The sequence below is a fragment of the Lactuca serriola genome, chromosome 7 (assembly GCF_051521515.1).
Source record: "Lactuca serriola cultivar US96UC23 chromosome 7, Lser_US96UC23_V15, whole genome shotgun sequence".
Lineage (NCBI taxonomy): Eukaryota > Viridiplantae > Streptophyta > Magnoliopsida > Asterales > Asteraceae > Lactuca > Lactuca serriola.
In genome coordinates, this window is record NC_136414.1 from 27860997 (window position 1) to 27875999 (window position 15003).

The following is a 15003-nucleotide window of genomic DNA, read 5'->3' on the forward strand; positions in this document are numbered from 1 at the left end:
ATATCCTCAAATAAATATATTGATTCCTTGTAAGAAAAAACAAATACATATAAGGTGGTTCAAATTCAAGGTCTAGTAATCCCCAGTAAAATATAATGATATTTATTTAGTAGATATAACTAATATGCTATTAAGAGTTGTTTGATATGCCTCTTATTGAGTCTGGTAAGCGGTTGAACAAGATTTGGTTGAGTCGTTTGATACCACAATTAGAAGACTGATTTGATTCTGTAACATTAATGTGACTCTTACCACCGTTTGATACCACAATTAGATGACTTATTCGATTCTATAACATATGATGTGCTTCTTACTGGTTGGTAAGAAACTGAGTTTGCTTTATTTATGTTTTGATTCAATCAACAACTATCAAATAATCATAAGTTGTGTGTGAGATAAGAATTGTAGATTTATATATTGAACTTTTAGTATATATCTTAATACGTAACTGAATTTATTATGATAACGGCCGGTGGCACGTGTAAAGATAAACTAGAAAAATAAGAGGTGTCATGATATATCAAAATGCACAGAAATTTCTGTTTTTTTTAAACAATTGTTTATTATGTGTAAAAAGACATTGGTATATAGTATTTAAAATAAAAGATAGTAAATTTATAGTTGATTTACAAATTCCTTTTGAATTTGGTATATGAGTGAGTCTAGTCCGATTGGGAAGTTGTGAAAGACATTGTATCTAGAGCCCGGGCCGGCAGTGCACATACGGCTTACGTGACCGGTGAGTGGTGGCCCTACCCACACCAATTCGTAAAAGTTAAAACTCAAATTTCATCCCTTCCCCAACATTCCACCAAATCTCCCTCTTTCTCTCTTTCTTCCTTTTCAAATTGGGGAGAAAAACAATCCCGAAAACGTTCCTGTTCTTCTCCCCACACACTATCAGTTACAGACTTCGATTTGATCGTCTTCTGTATCTAGATACACACCCACACCAACACCAACACCAACACCCACACACATATACACATATTTATACATCTATATTAATCTATAATAATGTCGGAAGAAGAGAAGTTGTTGAAGGATGCCAAGAAGTTGCCATGGGAGGATCGATTGGTACACAAGAACTGGAAGGTTCGTAACGATGCCAACATTGACCTTGCCGCTCTCTGCGACTCTATCACCGATCCTAAAGATCCTCGCATCCGTGAATTGGGTTAGTCAGTTTCATTTCTTATTAGGGTTTTTAATTTTCAAATTATTTTCGTAAATTGTTTTTGTTTCTTCACTTTTTGGTTATGGTAGATCTAAGTTCTCACGCTTTTAACCTCGATCCGTGTAATGTGTGTCGAATATTGCTTTTTTTGTTGATTTTTTGGTGGGGGTTTGATCAGGGCATTTTTTTAAGAAGACGGTTGCTGATTCGAATGCGCCTGTACAAGATAAGGCGCTTGATGCCCTAATTGCTTACTTAAAAGCAGCAGATGCTGATGCTGGAAGGTTTTTACCCATTTCGTCTATACTTTTTTTTATTATTATAAGTTGTATTCCTACATCAACAACAGTTCATGCGCAATGAATATGATGCTCCTATATTAACGTCACTTCTTTAAGGACTCATTTTGTTAGTTTGTCTGAAGTATTTCCTACTGTTGTGTAGGTTTGCCAAGGAAGTTTGTGATGCAATTGTGGCAAAATGCCTTACTGGGCGGCCAAAGACAGTGGAGAAGGCACAGATGGTGTTTATGCTTTGGGTGGAGTTGGAGGCTATGGAGGCATTCTTGGTATGCTTAATGTAAAAGTATTGCATGTTTCTAATTTGTAAACGTTGTTATTTTCCTTATTGAAAAGTTTGTTGATAGGATGCAATGGAGAAAGCAATAAAAAACAAAGTTGCTAAAGCTGTTGTTCCTGCCATAGATGTCATGTTTCAAGCCTTGAGGTTTGCAATTGAGTTACATATAATTTCTGTTTAGGTTCTCTTGTGATTCACTGTTTCACTATACTGAAAATCTTGTTTCCCAATACCAGTGAATTTGGTTCAAAGGTTGTGCCACCAAAGAGAATATTGAAGATGCTTCCGGAACTTTTCGACCATCAAGATCAAAATGTTCGTGCTTCATCTAAAGGGTTAACACTTGAACTTTGTCGTTGGATTGGTAGAGACCCTGTTAAATCCATATTGTTTGAGAAAATGCGAGATACAATGGTATGATGATAAATTATTATTATTATTATAATTGCTTCCACTTAATGTTCAAATTTTTAAAAAACTCAATTTTCTTTTTCTTTTTTCTTAGAAAAAAGAGTTGGAGGCTGAACTTGCCAATGTCACTGGCACTGCAAGGCCTACTCGTAAAATAAGGTTTGTTATCCCTATACAAATATGAATTTAATAATTAATTTACTTTTAATATGACAACAATAGTTACAAATATATATTTTTAACTTCTTGTAAGATCTGAGCAAGACAAGGAACCAGAACAGGAAGTTGCAGCTGAGGCTGCAGGCTCTGGCCCTTCTGAAGAATCTGCTGCTGAGAGTATGTGATCAAAATAAACTATTTGTGATATTTGTACATTTTCCTGGTTATTCTTTTTTAAGCAAATTGAATGAAATAGCAAAACATTTTGCTCATGTTACCAATATAGACTACATGTTCTATTTTTTTACCAATAATAGCAACACAATTACGTTTTGTTAATGATAACAGCATTATGCAACCTATATTAGCAATGCACTTACATTTTTGACACATAACAACAATGTACTCTTTACTCATGATAGCAACATACTTACGTTTCATTACTTATAGTAGTAATTTGTAAAATATAAAGTTCACTGGTCATTTTGGTTAAAAAATTGAAGCATGTTGCTATTATGTGTAATGAATTTGTAGTCATGGTTGGTTTATAATTTCATTTAATTTTTTTTGCTGATGTGAAATTGTGTGCCAGTTCCTCAGGAAATAGATGAGTATGAACTTGTTGACCCTGTTGATATCTTAACACCTTTGGAGAAGTCAGGGTTTTGGAATGGAGTGGTCAGTGTTCCTTCTCTATGTTTTATAAAAAATTACTTGATTTATATATATTCATTTATTATTTTTATATTATTTCTAGAAAGCTACTAAGTGGTCTGAGCGAAAAGATGCTGTTGCTGAATTGACCAAGCTTGCTTCAACAAGGAGGATTGCTCCTGGAGATTTTTCAGAAATATGCCGTACACTTAAGAAGGTAATTTAAAAGTCAAAATAACCATAATGGAATAAAGTATTTATGAAAAATGGTTTTAATTATTTGCATGGTTTAATTCCTCTTCTTTTTGCAGCTTATTACGGATGTAAATATTGCTGTAGCAGTAGAAGCAGTCCAGGCCCTTGGGAATCTTGCATCGGGATTAAGAACAAATTTTTCTGCAAGTTCACGCTTTGTGTTGCCTGTTTTACTTGTAAGTGTACATTCTATCATGTTTTTAAATTGGATAAATTGCAGGAAATAGCAACATAGTATACTTTTTTTTTACCAGTATTGGCAATACGCATTTTTTTTAAAATATCTACAATAGCAATATACTTGCATTTATTTACCCATAACAGCTACATGTTTATTATTTTTCTACCGAAAAAAAGGAATATGTTTTGTTACATTTGAATCTGTTGCCTTTTGCTATCATTAACTTTGATTTTAATTTTAGTTAACAAGTTGTCTTTTATAGGAAAAATTGAAAGAGAAAAAGCCTACTATGACTGAGGCGCTTTCTAATACTCTCCAAGCTATGCACAAGGCAGGGTGTCTGACTCTTGCTGATATTGTTGAAGGTAGGCATTATACTTCATCAAAGTTGAAACCTTTTATGGAGAATATGCTTTATTCATCATACGTTTTCATTTCTCATCGTTTTATGTCTATGTTTCTACAACAGATGTTAAAGCAGCTGTTAAAAATAAAGTTCCACTTGTGCGTTCACTGACATTGAATTGGGTAACACATTGTGTTGAGACTAGCAACAAGGCTATCATTCTTAAAGTGCACAAGGATTATGTTCCCATTTGTATGGAGGTTAGTAGTTTTTTGACAACTTTATTTACGTTTTATTTCTTAGAAAAGGTTCTTTACTGAAACTTGTTTGTGTTTGTAGTGTCTGAATGACGGGACACCTGATGTGAGGGATGCTGCATTTTCAGTTTTGGCAGCAATAGCAAAGGTATAATATATTAATACCATCCATTCTTTTTTTTTACTACTGACAAATGACAATACTTCTTTTTACTGTTGGTGCAAATAATAATAAACTTATCTGTTTCCTCTTTTTAGATGGTTGGCATGCGGCCTTTGGAGAAGTCATTGGAGAAACTTGATGATGTCAGGCGAAAGAAGCTCTCAGAAATGATTGGTATTTCTGGAGGTGGTGCTTCAACCGCAGGAGGCTCAGGTTTTTAAATTGCTTAATTTTGAATTTTATTTATAACTAGATTCTTTTATGTTCCTTTTAAGAGTCGCCCTTCCTTTTTTGCAGCTATCCCATCATCAGGTGGAACTGCATCATCTGTGGAGGTGTGTATATTATGTCATTTCTTTAATCTTTATGTGCAATATATTAGTAACATGCTATTTACTTTTGTACGTGCAGGCTTCTGATGGAGGCTTTGTTAGAAGGTCAGCAGCAAGTATGCTTAGTGGGAAGAAACCCGTTGCAGCTGCTGTGAGTTTCATCAATTTTCCGTCACTTGAAGCATTTTATTTGCTTTCTTGGTTTTGATATATTTTTTTCTTTTGCTTTTAAGCCTGCTGCTAAAAAGGTGGCTTCTGCAAAGACGGGTGGTGGAAAGAAAGCTGATGGTCCAGCTCAGACCAAAAAAGCTGCTGAACCTGAAGATGTTGAGGTGAGTTATTTACTTCTTACTTGCACAAGTACAACACACATGTACATGTATATGTATAGTTGTATACATCATGTCTTTGTCTTAATTAAATACCACGGCTTGCTTGTTGCTTGCTGCAGCCATCTGAGATGACCCTTGAAGAGATAGAAAGCAGAATAGGATCTCTCATTCAAGTAGACACTGCTAAGTTGAAGAGTACTGCATGGAAAGAGCGACTTGAAGGTATCATGTTTGTGTAATTGTGATAAATAAGAAACAAGGATGTGATAAATGTCATGCACTTTCATTGATTTGTTTATCGTCACGTTCCTACTTTCATTGCTTCCTATTACAGGTTGTACTTAAAAAATCTGCCCAATTATAGCAATGTCATCCAAATAATGAAAGTAATATGCTATAATTGGGTATATTTTCCAATGTACGATTCTTTAATAAGAAAAGATTGGAAGTACAATGTTGTTATTGTAAGGAAAGAAAATGGGATTCTATAATATACAGATATATGAAAGTACATTGCTATTTCTTGCACCCAGCCCTTTCTCTTAATACTGAATATGGTAAAGCGGATTTGGATGTATTTCATGTTTACCATTTTTTCTGTGCACTTCACAAGTAGCAATATTTACGCTTTTTTTTCCCTGCAGAAATTACAAAATTAAAAGAAGACATTCAAGCACTCCAGGAACTTGACCAGTCAGTTGAGATTTTAACCCGGCTAGTCTGCACTGTTCCTGGTTGGAATGAGAAAAACGTGCAGGTACTCTACTTGTACCTTCATAAGATTTAAGAACATGAAATGACACACCTTGCTGTTTCTTCTGATCTGACCAAATTTATCAAATGTTGTTTTTCTATTGTAAATTGCAGGTCCAGCAACAGGTCATTGAGATTGTCACCCATATAGCTTCTACAGCATCAAAGTTCCCAAAAAAATGTGTTGTACTTTGCATATCAGGTAAAGTAAAAAGATGACAGATTTTATAAAAAAAATGATGGCTTTATGAATTTGTTTCACATCTGAACTTTACCTTTGCATGGTCTCAGGAATTTGTGAAAGAGTGGCTGATATTAAGACTCGAGTTCAAGCCATGAAATGCCTAACCACTTTCTCTGAGGCCGTGGGCCCAGGTTTTATCTTTGAAAGGGTAAGTAAGTGTATCAAATTGTATGTTCTCCCAGTTCAATAGTCTGACATAAAATCTGTTTAATTTATGTAGATGTTCAAGATAATGAAAGAGCACAAGAACCCTAAGGTTCTTAGTGAGGGTCTGCTGTGGATGGTGTCTGCAGTTGAAGACTTTGGTGTTACACATCTTAAATTAAAAGATTTAATTGATTTTTGCAAAGATACGGGTTTACAATCAAGTGCAGCTGCTACTAGGAATGCCACCATTAAACTTATTGGTGCATTACACAAGTTTGTTGGCCCTGATATCAAAGCATTCTTGTCAGATGTCAAGCCTGCCCTTCTTAGTGCAGTAGAGGCAGAGTGCGAAAAAAATCCATTTGAGGTTTGACCGTTTTGACAATGTTTTCTGTTTCTGCTCTTTATTTATTTATTTATAAAATAAAATGTTATTATTTCTTTCAGGGGGCGGCTGCAGCAAAGAAGACTGTCAAGGCATCAGATTGTGCACCATCTGGGTCTGGTGGTGGGTTGGATGGCTTGCCACGTGAGGACATTAGTGCAAAGATAACACCAGCTCTTTTGAAAGGATTGGAGAGTTCTGATTGGAAGGTGTGACGTCTTTATTTATTAATTTATTTAAGGACTAAATACAAGATATAACAACATACTTTGAAAAAAATCTAGCTGGACAGATTTTTCAAACTACACTGCTGTAATAGGAAGAAGCGAAAGTAGGATGCTTTAATTTTTAGTAAACAAATCAATTGAAGTATGTTGATATTTCCTTATTAAATAATGAAGAATGAAAAATCCACTTGACTTGAATCAAGTTAACACTGCTGTTGATTTTGTCCAGATGCGTTTGGAATCTATTGAAGCTGTAAATAAAATTGTGGAGGAAGCTAACAAGCGTATCCAGCCTACTGGAACCGGTAATAATTTGCATTGATGAGTTGAAACAAGATGCAAATTGTTTCATGTTTTTCACTGTGCTGTGCTGTGGTGTGTTGTTTTTTTCAGTGGAATTGTTTGGGGCTCTTAGAGCTCGGTTATATGACAGCAACAAGAATTTAATCATTACCACTTTGACCTGTATAAGTGGTCTTGCATCTGCTATGGGAGCTGCAGTTGAGAAGTCAAGCAAGGTCCATTTAATATGCCTTCCATCTACGCTTAAGTTTATAAGTATGCCCGGTCTCTTTAAAAGCAAGTGATCTTAATATGCCTTGATATTTCTTGCAGGGAATTTTGTCAGATGTTTTGAAATGCCTTGGTGACAACAAAAAGCACATGAGAGAATCTGCCTTGGCAGCTTTGGATTCTTGGGTTGCTGCTACTCACCTTGATAAGATGGTCAGTCTCTTTGTTTTTTTCTTCTATATTTTATATTAGGTAAAATTTCCGAAAACAGCAATGCACTTTGCTCTTTCCTGCGAATATAGGCAATGTATTATACCATAATAGCAATTATAATGGCAATGTACTGATGTTTTTTCACCAATAATAGCAATATGTAACAAAGTACAAAATTTTCTACCCCTAATAGCAAATAGCAACGCGCTTAAGTTTTTTTAATTTTTACCATGATAGCAATGTACTTCCGTATTTTTTAACTAATTGTAAACTCAAAAGAAATATGCCTGCATTTCCTTGCACATAATAGCAAGATAATTAAACTTCTCTACACGCGATAGCAACACCCTTGTTATGTATTTTAATAATCTAAGAATATATTGCTATTTTTGGTAGACATAAGTACATTGTTATTGTTAATGAGGTATAGTATGTTGGTATTCCTCGTTACTTGACATCTATGTTATTATCTTGGCTTTTGGTTGGGTCTTTTAGGTACCATATATTACTACATCTTTGACTGATGCTAAACTTGGTGCGGAAGGACGCAAGGACCTTTTTGATTGGTTGTCTAGACAACTTACTGGAGTAGCAGAGTTCCCTGATGCCATTCAGTTGCTCAGACCGGTTGCTGCTGCTATGACGGTATTTAATTATTAACAGATAAAAATATTCAATTATTGATATATTTAAACCTGATTATGTATTTTATGTTTGTTATCAGGATAAGTCGGTAGATGTTCGAAAAGCAGCAGAAACATTCTTTGGAGAAATCGTGAGAGTCTGTGGACCAGAAATGGTGTGTAAACTTTTTATGTTTTCATCTTTTTTGTTTTCCTTTTACCATTTCTAAAATCTGAACTGATGATGTTTTGTTTTCATTCACTTTATTTAGGTCATGAAGAATGTAAGAGATATCCAAGGACCTGCTTTGGCAATTGTTCTTGAACGAATGAAGTCACATGGTGCAGTTGCAGGTCTGACTTTATAGATAGTTTTTGGATTGGATGGGTTAAATGCAAAAAATAGCAACCTACTTTTGTCATGGCAATGTCATCCAAATACAAAACAGTTATTTCGGTAGATTTTTCATAAGAAAAGAGACTGAAAGTACAATGCTATAATTGGGTAGATTTTTCAAAGTACAAAAATGGAAAATGTAAAAGTATAATACTTTAATAAAGAAAATGAAAGTAGGATGCTATACTAGTTACTACACAAATGAATAAAAGCATGTTGCACATTTAGTGTGTTTTTGGATCTTGTCTGTCTTGGGTATGACTGTATGATTTCATTCTTCTTGAGGTTGATGAACATGAACTTATGTATATCATCCACATTCAGATGTACATGAAAGTGTAAAAACAACAGCCCCATCTTGGCAAGCAGCAAAAACAAAGGTTGGAAAGTCTAATGGTTATGGATCAAAACAAGGAGGCAGAGCTGTATCTTCGGTATAATATACATATAGCTTTTATACTTTATTCATTCTGATTTATAAAAATAGTTAATCATATTTATTGTTTTATTTCTGTGTTTAAGAGAGGAGTACCAGCAAAGGGCTCAAAACCAGAGCCTATAATGTCTGTTCAAGATATTAACATACAATCACAAGCATTGCTAAATGTCAAAGACTCTAATAAGGTATTTGCATACAGATTTTATGCCATTTGGCAGTTTAAGAAGGATCAAACATACCCTAGTTATAATAATAATAATAATAATAATATATAATCTACGTGCAGGATGAAAGAGAGAGAATTGTGGTTCGTAGGTTTAAATTTGAAGAGTTGCGATTGGAGCAGATTCAGGATCTTGAGGTTGCTAATTTGATATCTATATAATGACATTGTTTTGGTGGTGGTTGAGATTCTCAAAAAAGTAATTAAATTTCTTGAAACAGAATGATCTGATGAAGTACTTCAGGGAGGATTTGCACAGGCGGCTTTTGAGCACAGACTTCAAAAAACAAGTTGATGGAATCGAGATGCTTCAGAAGGTATGTTTTCCATTCCTTTTTTATTATATTTTCTAAGTTAAAACTGACTATGTGGGCCCACTCATCTAACTGAATTATTCAGGCACTTCCATCGATTGCCAAGGAAATTATTGAAGTCCTAGATATATTGTTGAAGTGGTTTGTTTTGCGGTTCTGCGAATCCAACACATCTTGCCTACTCAAGGTGAACCTTTTTTTTATTTATTTATTAAAGTTTGGTTGGTTTTCTTATGTAGTAAACTTACGTGTATATATATATTTTTTGAAATATGGTTATAGGTTTTGGAATTCCTCCCGGAGCTATTTGAGACATTGAAAAATGAAAACTACAGCATGAATGAAGCTGAAGCTTCCATCTTTCTTCCTTGCTTGGTTGAGAAGGTTAATACTGAGCCTAGATGTGCTTAAACTATACGGATGTATCATGTATTGTGTTTTACATAGAAAACTTATGTACTAATAACTATACTTTGGTGCATGCAGACTGGTCATAATATTGAGAAACTAAGAGAAAAATTGCGGGAACTAATGAAGCAGATCATACAAAGTTATTCGGCTGCTAAAACTTTCCCATATATTTTGGAAGGTCTGCGCTCTAGAAACAACAGGACAAAAATCGAGTGTACTGATCTTGTTGGTTTTTTGCTTGATAATCATTACACCGAGGTACATATGATAGTCCCTTCAGTTAATGTGTCACACTCACACCTTATAGGCTTATAACTGAAGGTTACTCATGCTTTCCATGATTATGGTGCAGATAAGTGGACAGCTGAAAAACCTGCAAATTGTTGCAAGTTTAACGGCAGAACGAGATGGTGAACTTAGAAAGGCTGCATTAAATTGTTTTGCTTCTGGTTATAAGATTCTCGGTATGTTTAAGCTTCCTTAAGGAACAGAAACATGTAGAAATGAATAATAGTTTTTTTTTTGTTGGAAATGTCGAATCTTATTGGAATTTTAATTTAAGGTGATGATATCTGGAAATACGTTGGGAAGGTGAATGAAGCCCAAAGGAGCATGCTAGATGAAAAGTTTAAGTGGAAGGTACAAAAAAAAGACTATTTGTGGAATAGGAGTAATTTATTTATATAATTACGTTGTTAATTCCGTATTTTTTTATAGTTTCGAGAAATGGAGAAAAGAAAGGAGGGGAAGCCAGGTGAAACAAGAGCTGCTTTAAGGCGTTCTGTTAGGGAAAATGGGTAAACATCCACTTTTTTTTTTTTTTTTTTTTTTTTTTTTTTTTTTTAACACCAACATAAATAACCATTTTTATTGCTTTTATTTTATATATATTTTATTGTGCAGTTCTGATGTTGCTGAGCAAAGTGGTGAAGTCACACGATCCATGTCTGGACCAGTTTTTAGCAGGTAGTGTTGTCCTTGTGTTTTATTTTAACTTTCTTCCTGTTCTGTTATTACTTTATATTTTTCCTGAGGTGCTTAATTTGTGGGGTTTAGGGAAATGTATGCTCCTCAAGAACCTCAAATGGAAAGACATCCACTTGCACGTCCATCTGGAGGTGTAATTGGCCCTACAGACTGGAATGAAGCTCTAGATATTATTACATACGGCTCCCCTGAGCAGGTTTTAAAATCTGTTTTCTTTACATATTTATAGTTTCTTTTTGAGATAATTAGATATATATATTGAAGTTTATAAAATGTTGATTTGCAGTCTGTTGAAGGCATGAAAGTTGTGTGCCATGAGTTGGCAGCTGCAAGCAATGACCCTGAGGGCGGTTTAATGGATGATTTAGTCAAAGATGCTGACAAACTTGTTTCTTGCTTAGCAGCTAAGGTAAATGTTCATAACTGGATTTATTGTACTAGACTTGAACCTCATGTTCTTCTTTTCTTGTGTATGCATATGAATATATATAAAGGTGGCAAAGACTTTTGACTTCAGCTTGATGGGTGCATCTTCTAGATCTTGTAAATATGTTCTCAACACACTCATGCAGGTATTTTATCTGATTCTTTCTTTTACAATAATAGGCTTTATAGATAACAGTTTAGGTAGAGTGTGTTAAGTCCTTTTTTTTTTTTTTGTTTTGTTTTTTTTGTTTTTGCAGACGTTTCAAAACAAACGACTTGCTCATGCTGTGAACGTGAGAACACTGGACAATCTGATCACAGAGCTTTTGCTTTGGCTTTTAGACGAAAGGGTTCCAAGGATGGATGATGGGAGTCAACTTCTGAAAGCCTTAAATGTTTTAATGCTTAAGATATTGGTGAGATATTTGGGTTGTAATTACTAGTTATATTTTCATTTGTAGTAATTTGTTTTGTTGTGTAAATGCAGGATAATGCAGAGAGGACATCGTCATTTGTGGTGCTAATAAGTCTCCTAAAACCATTAGACCCTTCTAGATGGCCAGCTCCACCATCAAATGAATCTTTTGCCACCAGAAATTCAAAGTTCTCTGAGTTGGTTGTCAAATGCTTGATCAAACTGACAAAGGTCCGTAGGCCATCTTTTTCTTACTTGTTTGCTTTCCGGATTAAGTCCATAAGTGCAAAAGAAACAACACAACATCTTCACTTACTCTTCACATGCAGGTTCTTCAAAATACGATATATGAGGTTGACCTTGATCGCATCCTCCAAAGCATTCATGTATATCTCCAAGACCTTGGGATGGAAGAAATCAGGAGGAGGTTTGTATTTAATATCTACTATGTCTCTATGATATGATATCTCAAAGCAAAATTGCCGAGCCTGAAAATATCAAACATGCATACATACTTTTTTCCTTGTATCAATTTACACAATAATGTAGTTTATCTTCGATGACTACCTACTTTAATGATGCAGTTACATTTTATTATCCATAATCACAACCAACTTGTAACCAAACCCATAATAGCAAGCAACCCATAACAATAGCAATGTACCTAGGAATGTAATTATGTTTTTACTATGGTCAGGTGTAAAAGATATAAGTAGGTTGCCCTTATTGGTAAAGAGAGAGATAGTAAATGAGCATATGTTGATATATTAGTAAAGTAGATTGATATAATTGGGGTTTGTTATTACTTATTAATATAAATAATATAGAGCGGGAGCGGATGACAAGCCTTTGCGGATGGTGAAAACGGTTCTTCATGAGCTTGTAAAGCTTCGTGGGACAGCAATAAAAGGTCATCTTTCCATGGTCCCAATTGACATGGAACCCCAACCCATAATCCTTGCCTACATTGATCTTAATCTTCAGGTATGTATTCTATTCTCTCTTTAATTTAATATCAGCATCTTAGTATTATTTATTATGTATTAATTGTAATTGTAATTGTTGTTAGACATTGGCTGCTGCCAGAATGTTGACCCCTGCTGGCCCTGTTGGTCAAACTCATTGGGGTGATTCCATGGCCAATAATCCAATGCCTGCCACGCATTCCGCAGATGCCCAATTGAAGGTCAGTTCCAGTTCCATCCCCTCTTCTGCCTTGCCTTGTTTATAATGAAATGAAATAAATAGCAACATAATTTCCTTTCCTTTCTTTTTATTATAACATCTACTTTAGTCTCAATTATCACAATTTCATCTGTACACAAACCAATGTTTTTCAAAGTACAATGCCCTAATAAGATATTTTTTAGTACAATACTATGTTTGGGAAGATTTATCAAAGTAGAACTAGGAATAAAACTGATGGTAGAATTGTGTAGGATAAGTAAATTGAACGATTTTTTTTTTCTTTCTTGTAAATAAATTCATATTTGTATTTTTGTGTGTGTGTGTGTTGTGTTGGCAGCAAGAACTTTCTGCGATATTCAAGAAAATTGGAGACAAGCAAACATGCAGTATCGGTCTATACGAACTATACCGTATAACGCAATTGTACCCACAGGTTTGGTTTGATCTCTCTCTCTCTCTCTCTCTCGTCATTTTAGTTTTTGTCGAATCCAAATGTTTTGTTGGTTTGGTTTAATAATGGTTGTTGACACATGACAGGTTGACATATTTTCTCAACTTCAAAATGCAAGTGAAGCTTTCCGGACATATATCAGAGAAGGTCTAGCCCAGGTCGGTCCGCATCACATGAGTTAATTTGTTTTAGGTCTATTAACTTGACAGAAAAGCCAAAAGCAGTGTATGTAAATGAAATATGTATGTAAATTTTACAGATGGAAAAGAATGCAGCAGCAGCCGGGGGAAGAACTCCTGCCAGTGTTCCTATGATGCCAACACCACCACCTTCTGCCTTAAATCTTTCATCTCCAAAATTAGGACATCTTTCACCTGTAAATACAAATCATAATAATACTTTAAATGAGGGAAGAGCTTCTGTTGTTGTTAATACAAATTTCACCCTCCCCCCAACATCATATGCTGAAGACGACCAACGCAATATTGACAGATTCCAATCCGGAGGTTCCTTCCCTCTCTCTCTCTCTCTGCCATACCATTCAATTCAATTTTATTTATTTGTTAAATATATACAACTTAACTTGAGTTGATTTGATTTGATTTGATGCAGTAGGAGTGAGTAGTGGGATAGACGCAATAAGAGAAAGGATGAAGAACATGCAGTTGACAACAACTGAAGCTCATATACAACAAACAAACGGGAGTTTGAATTCGGAGCATCAGTCTAGTAATCCAGCAGTGGATGAGGTAGATATTAGTAGCACCACAGCCAATAATCCTCCTCCACCTCCTCCCCCTCCTGTTCCCCCGGTTCATAGTGGAGTGCTTCCCATGGATGAAAAGGCATTATCTGGGCTTCAAGCACGAATGGAAAGGCTCAAAAGCGGATCCATTGACCCTCCTCCTATTTGAGAAAAACTAAACGAAACGAAACGAATCCAATCTATTTTCTTTTTTTATGGTATCATGCATTCAATGATACAAAGCAACCACTTGCGGCCAGGTCAGGTCAGGTCAGGTGGGGTGGGTTTTAAAGGTGCTACTGCTACTGCTACATATTTTGGGGTTGTATTAAAATTTTCAAGTGGAGGTCCAAAGATATATGTGTAAATTCTTTTCTTGATACCCAAGTTGAAAGTCCAAAAATTTAGGTTTTGTCTTTTGTTTGTGTGTTTCTTCATCAATCAATGACTTGTTTTAGGTTGGTTAGTGTGAGAGTATGTATGTTTGCATTATTATATTATATTTGCTGTCTAAAACATCTTCTTTTCTCTTGTCTTGTCTTGTTTCTACTTTCTACTTTGTATGGGAGAAGTGAAATTCGATTCTGTAGCATCTTGTCTGTCTTGTAGTATATGTTAATATTTAATCCTCGGAGTTTCAAAAGTTATTGGTGCTCATTTTAATCTTCGCCTCATTATTTCACTATATCTTAAACATTCCATATAAGTTCCTGAATTTTACTTGCCCAAAATATGCATATTTCTGGGCTGCTTTATCAACTTCTCATTTCTGATTTGTCTTATGGACTTTGTAACTTTTGTCTCAATATGTTAAATTCACCAGCTCATAATAAACTATCTTAACCATCAGTGACTGTTGTTTTGTCGTCCTTATCAATTTTATGGCTACTTGTGTGTATATATATACACTAATTATATACCATGTTTTTGGCTATTCAACACTCCATATGCAAGTTTAGTACGTTTCTTCATGTTTTTGTGCCTAAGATCTCAATGTGCCATCTTGTGGATTACTATTTTATTCCTGCCTTGAAAGTTGAGTGACCATTACATACC

General features: G+C 34.9%; 1 protein-coding gene across 2 annotated transcripts; it reads left to right on the top strand.

Annotated features, from left to right (window-relative positions):
* Nucleotides 1–794: 794 nt before the first annotated feature.
* MOR1 (ARM repeat superfamily protein) lies at nt 795–14478 on the top strand. Of its 2 annotated transcripts, none has more exons than XM_079010038.1 (52): nt 795–1177; nt 1356–1461; nt 1622–1745; nt 1824–1903; nt 1993–2170; nt 2262–2326; nt 2421–2503; nt 2919–3004; nt 3084–3197; nt 3292–3411; nt 3679–3781; nt 3886–4022; nt 4102–4167; nt 4278–4395; nt 4480–4517; nt 4594–4665; nt 4748–4846; nt 4966–5068; nt 5491–5603; nt 5714–5801; nt 5891–5991; nt 6064–6357; nt 6438–6584; nt 6832–6907; nt 6996–7120; nt 7218–7328; nt 7824–7973; nt 8053–8127; nt 8224–8305; nt 8673–8782; nt 8871–8972; nt 9074–9148; nt 9232–9327; nt 9410–9511; nt 9607–9708; nt 9811–9993; nt 10088–10199; nt 10298–10374; nt 10453–10532; nt 10639–10701; nt 10792–10918; nt 11009–11131; nt 11217–11294; nt 11406–11564; nt 11636–11794; nt 11893–11990; nt 12391–12547; nt 12633–12749; nt 13089–13184; nt 13289–13360; nt 13462–13708; nt 13815–14478. In XM_079010038.1, exons 1-52 carry the CDS (start codon nt 1018–1020, stop codon nt 14114–14116), a joined length of 6051 nt encoding a protein of 2016 aa, XP_078866164.1. In that variant the 5' UTR covers nt 795–1017; the 3' UTR covers nt 14117–14478. The 2 variants fall into 2 exon arrangements, with proteins under 2 accessions (XP_078866164.1, XP_078866165.1); XM_079010039.1 differs by having other exon boundaries at nt 13818–14478.
* The last annotated feature ends 525 nt before the right edge of the window (nt 14479–15003 follow it).